Source organism: Euprymna scolopes, chromosome 37 (genome assembly GCF_053919585.1).
Source record: "Euprymna scolopes isolate OS-2025 chromosome 37, ASM5391958v1, whole genome shotgun sequence".
Taxonomy (NCBI): Eukaryota; Metazoa; Mollusca; class Cephalopoda; order Sepiida; family Sepiolidae; genus Euprymna; species Euprymna scolopes.
The window spans coordinates 51437465-51441748 of record NC_136518.1 but is presented as its reverse complement, the minus strand read 5'-3'; the positions used below and the strand labels follow the sequence as shown (position 1 = coordinate 51441748).

Below are 4284 nucleotides of genomic sequence, written 5' to 3'. Positions count from 1 at the left end.
TTAATAGAAGCAGCAAGTTCGAAGGTAATCGCTTGAATTAAAATGGCTGAAAGCAGCTACGAATTAGAGAGAGAGAGAGAGAGAGAGAGAGAGAGAGAGAGAGAGAGAGAGAGAGAGAGAGAGAGGGCGAGAGAGAATGCAAATTATATATATATACAAATAGCTGTTTCTGAGTCTTTGCTCTCGGGTATGCTTTAAAAAGACGATGTTGTAACATTGATTTCAATAACAGTGGGCCGTTTTGATAGCAACATAGGTGTGACAAATGAAAAATAAAAAGGTATTCATTTAGATTTGTTAATTACAAATAAATAAAATGAATATTTGGTCGTCTTGAATTTTTACAATGCATTAACATATAAAGACCATCACAAAATTTTATACATTTCAAACACATTTTTAGGCATTTTATTTACAAATAACTTTTAACAAGCGTCGATATCATTATATATATATATATATATATATATATATATATATATATATATATATATATATATATAAGTTTAAGCTTTTTACATCAAGTGGCTTCATGTCTTGTCTGAAGCGATTTCCATAAAAATATATATAACACCTTTTTCAACTTCTGTTTGTCTTTCAGTGTATTACCATGATGTTAAAAAAAAAAAAAATGATAGTATACTATTGTGCATTGCTTGTGTGTTTGTGTGTACGTGTGTTTGTGTGTTTTAGAAAAAAAAAAAAAGGATTAGCCATTGGTTAACATTTAATGCATAATAATCTTAATCGTCCACTGTTTACACCGACCAATAGTTTTAAAATTCGTCACATTGTGCACAGTTTTGGAGTTCATTCATATCTGTATCCAACAGCCATTATTATGCAGAGAATTTTTTTTTTGTTTATGTTATTTAATCACTTTTTAAAGAACTTTATAGTCACATTACTATTTACATACGAGTTGTTTCCCTTGCTTCGTTTTCTGTTGTTGTTTGTTCCAGTTTACCAGCATTTAATACGCCATCTTAATTGCTCATCTGCCTACACCGGCAATAGTTTTCAAATCCATAAACTGTTCACAGTTTTTTGAATCTATATATATATATATATATATATATATATATATATATATATATATATATATATATATATATATATATATATATATATATATATATATATATATATCTGACAGTCTTTATGTAGATATAATAATTTTTTATGCTGATTATTAAACAGTCTTTAAAGACTTTTAACGTTCCATCGATATTTACAGGTTGTTTATTTTCTTTTTCCAGTTTCTTTCTTTATTACGTTTTATCAGTTTATATATATATATATATATATATATTTTTTTTTTAATCTTTGTAAACTTAAAACGTATTCTTGTTTACTCGGCTCCGTTCTTGAAACAGAGTTTGCCATTTTTTTTTTTTTTTTCGGATTTTCTTAATTTATTGGACGGTTTCCGATAGGGGTTTACAAATGGAACTTCCAAACAAAACAAAAAATGTTATAAATATTCCAAATATTTTAGAGACGTGTAGTCTCTTTTTAAAGTGTTTGATTTAAGATAATTTACACAAGGAAGTAGGCAATTTAAAAAAAAAATGAAAAAAAAGAAAAAGAAAAAAGAAAGAAAAGAAAAAGAAAAAAAGAAGAAAAGAAAAGAAAGAAAGAAAAAAAAATGATCCTATTCTACGATCTGTCCTTTCCGTTTTAACCGAAATAACGAGTTAATAAAAAGTCTTCGGACACGGCGTAGTGTTTTCTTCAATTTGGTAATTTTGTTCCTGCAATGGTTCTGCTGTTGGCAGAGTGAAAGGCACTTGAGCTGTTTTAGAATCCCAGAAACGTCATCAGCGCAATCTTTCATCTGGATCTGCGATACACGACACACGACTTCATTTTCGAAGCCATGTCGTCCGTTTTCGCTGATCTGTTTATAAGCCGATATTGCCAGCTTGTATAGATACTTGCTGACCTGCAAATAATCTTCCATGAAAATGCTATATTGGGAGGAACTGCTTCGATTAAACATAACCAATTCTAAAGTGCATATGGCCCGTTTTAAAAACTTTATAAGCGCCTCGAGTTTTTCTCTGGCCCATTCCATACGCTGCTTAAATCCACTCGGATGGTTAGTTGCTTCGGACTCTAAACGTTTGAGCAACTTTTCACCCAGAGAAGCAATCACACAGCCAACCACCGTCCTTAACGACACGTCTTTCGTTCGGACCGAAGTTGGAAGAACTTGGAACCAATTGTTCTTGTTAGGTTTCAATTTTCCGTTGAAGATATCCGGGATAATGGCCTCCGAAATAATGGAATGATGATCGTCGAGATCCTCTTGGTCTTGAACATTATTGGAGATGAGCGACTTGATAATCTTTGTGAGAAGTGGGGAGGTTTTTCGCACCGTCTCTTCGACTGAGTATTTGTTATAATCCGGGTTGAAAGCTTCACAGCTCGACAGAGCAAGACCCAAGACGCACACGAGGAAGTGGAACCTTTTATATGAATCCATGTTGAATGTAGCTGAAAGGAAACATAAATAAAAATAAATTAGAATTTTAGTCACATTTATATACACGGTGGAACGATAAAGTTGTCCCCCCCTAAAGCAAACAACACTACAACTTTACTTTAAAACTTTTATTGAAAAAATCAATTCAGATAACTTGGTTATGTAGTAGAGCTGACATCTGTTCAATGTAGCCGTCTTCAGCCTCAATCACCACCTCGGTACGGATCTGGAACTGAGAGCATGCATTTTCCACATTTAGTTTTTTTTTCCGTTTCTTCTTTATTTACGTCATTTATTTATGTCACCATCTTACTACACCTCGATTACGCTGTTGCTACTAGAACTTTCGTGTTTATCTTTTCTTCTCTATATAAGTAATTTGTTTACGTCATCCTCTGGTTTTCATTTTATTACGATTTTGCTACTACTATTCTAGTCATTTTGGTTTCCTTTTTATTTACGTCGTTTATTTACGTCATATTCTTTATGCTGTTTCAGTCTCTATTGTTTTAGTCTTTTCCATTTTACTTTATTTATGGCATTTATTTATCTATGCCATCCGTTTAATCAATCTTACACTGTTTCTAACAGAAAAAGATGTCACAATTTTAGCCAGGTGTAAGAGATGGCAGTCTGGGCTATATTTAGTTTTATTTAGTTTAATGTAAGAGAATAAAAAAAGAAGGTGGGAATCCTGTGTGAAAATTCGGGTATCTTAGATTTTTGTGAAATTTTAACAATTGGTCTTAGACATCAATTAATAAATAGTTCCAAGTTTTTGAAAAAGTTTTCATGACGAACAGTATGGACATGGCATTCCACATGAAAAATCAAATATTTCAGATGTATATTGTATTTGATCCATAGTCATTAGCCACCAATTGAACAAGATGGAATGAGCTATGATGAACTCGTTGCACTTGTACTTCCCCTCGACGTACATATCCAGCTGAGCAACAAAATCTCACCCTTCACTGTTGAGGTCTATAAATGCAAGAAAGCTTTCTGCTCTAATAGTTTCTTCTCTCGAACAGCAAGACTTTGGAATTCCCTTCCTGCTACTTGTTTCCCTGACTGCACAGGGATGCAGAAATTTAAATGTAACGCAAACCAACATCTTAATCTTTCCTAGGAATGGTCCCAAATAGTAGCCTCTTACATCCAAGTGGTGATAGGTCTTGGCTGGGGGGGGGAGGAATGTGAGTAAAAACAAACAAACAAACAAACAAACAAACAAACAAACAAACAAACAAACAAAAAACAATAAAACAAACATTTGTTCAGTTTCAATTACTCCTTAAGATTCTTTAACCATAAGCCTTCAATTTTAAATGATAAAAAAAAATGTAATGGATTTTGATCAAAATTAGAGCAAGTATTTTAAACATAAGGTTTAGTATCAGATCTTGTTTTTAATCTTCGTGAGGGGACATAAATGTAGTGCAATGCTGCTCTGTCCGTATATGTATATTTATATATATATGCATATGTATATTTATATATATATATATATGTATATTTATATGTATATTTATATGTGTATGCATATTTATATATATATGCATATGTATATTTATATATATGTATATTTATATGTATATGTATATTTATATATATATGTATATGCATATTTATATATATGTATATGCATATTTATATATATATATTTATATATATATATATATGTATATGCATATTTATATATATATATTTATATATATATATATGTATATGCATATTTATATATATATATTTATATATATATATGTATATTTATATGCATATGTATATGTATA

The 4284-nt window shown here is 30.7% G+C and overlaps 1 protein-coding gene across 1 annotated transcript in view; it reads right to left on the bottom strand.

Moving 5' to 3' along the window:
- Positions 1 to 1077: 1077 nt before the first annotated feature.
- The window catches only part of LOC145261155 (uncharacterized), a 25565-nt gene continuing 22358 nt past the window's right edge, over positions 1078 to 4284 (bottom strand). The window contains exon 2 of the mRNA XM_080119465.1: positions 1078 to 2499. Within this exon, the coding sequence (XP_079975591.1) occupies positions 1655 to 2488 (834 nt within the window). The 5' untranslated portion in view covers positions 2489 to 2499 and the 3' untranslated portion in view covers positions 1078 to 1654. The remainder of the gene's footprint in view (positions 2500 to 4284) is intronic.